The sequence below is a fragment of the Trichinella spiralis genome, assembly GCF_000181795.1.
Source record: "Trichinella spiralis strain ISS 195 chromosome Unknown Scfld4690, whole genome shotgun sequence".
Taxonomy (NCBI): Eukaryota; Metazoa; Nematoda; class Enoplea; order Trichinellida; family Trichinellidae; genus Trichinella; species Trichinella spiralis.
In genome coordinates, this window is record NW_003531629.1 from 1 (window position 1) to 1,026 (window position 1,026).

The 1,026-nt window shown below is 30.9% G+C and overlaps 1 protein-coding gene across 1 annotated transcript; it reads left to right on the forward strand.

The window, feature by feature from the left end:
• Window positions 1-74: 74 nt before the first annotated feature.
• Tsp_15872 (putative PAN domain protein) lies at window positions 75-888 on the forward strand. Its single transcript, XM_003367200.1, has 3 exons — window positions 75-103; window positions 211-326; window positions 566-888. The coding sequence occupies exons 1-3, from the start codon at window positions 75-77 to the stop codon at window positions 886-888; spliced, it is 468 nt and encodes a 155-aa protein (XP_003367248.1).
• The last annotated feature ends 138 nt before the right edge of the window (window positions 889-1,026 follow it).

Genomic DNA, 1,026 nt, shown 5'->3' on the forward strand with positions numbered 1-1,026 from the left:
TTCCAATTGAAGCATTCAAAATCATTTTCACCACTGAAGAAAAAAATTTTTTTTGTTTTCAGTATAAAGAGGATATGCACAGTACAGCATTTCAGTTTCAAACGTAATTCCAAGGAATAAACCTTGTTCAAACTATATGGGAATGTTTCATTTTTAAACGGAGTGTATAAGCATATGTCGCTATATGAGAAACTTTCAGATTATGTGAAGGTATCGCTTTTTTAAAGAAAGAAAAGCATGCCTCACTACAGTTCTGGGAAATTATGAGGATGAAGTTGATTTAAACGAAGGATATCATTTTTTTACTCTTAACAATTGCTCAAAAGGTAAGAGAGTTTTAATCGCAACATTGCGAATTATATTGAAAATTTATTAAATGCTTACATTAAATGGTATGTCAATTTTCCGGAAATAAAATGAAACTAATTCAAGCATTGAAATTAGCAGTTCTCATTTCTTGAGCAAAATTATTTCGTTTTCATAAAAGCATCATCACATAGGTCAATTTATCCAGACGTCAGCCATTATTATAACTTGTCTGTTACTTTTAATTCTTTTGTTTCAGATAGAGAAAATGAACGTGATGACAACGATCAACCTGAATTGCATGTCTTACCGATTCTGGAAGAAATTTCTCAAGTGGAATTGTATAAACCTCTACTTTTATCCGGTTGGTCAGTTATTATAGAAGTAGCAAATACAAGTACTCTGCTAGAATGTCTAACAAACTGTGCGGCAGTTATGCAGACAAACAAATGCAGTGCAATTTACTTCAATGATGAAAGCTGCTTTCTGTTAGAACGAATGACTCATTTAGAAAGTTACTTCATCAGAGAAAGGGCTTCTGTTTTTGTAGAGTTGCTCTTTTGTGAACCAAACATAAGATAAACATTGTCTGCATAGTCGAAAAATTACGTATTATCACTACACGCAATAATTACATTGCATTTCAAAATTTAATTAAATCTGATTATTATTACAATAAAGACAAACTCATAAATATTTTTTTATTGTTGCAGATGTATG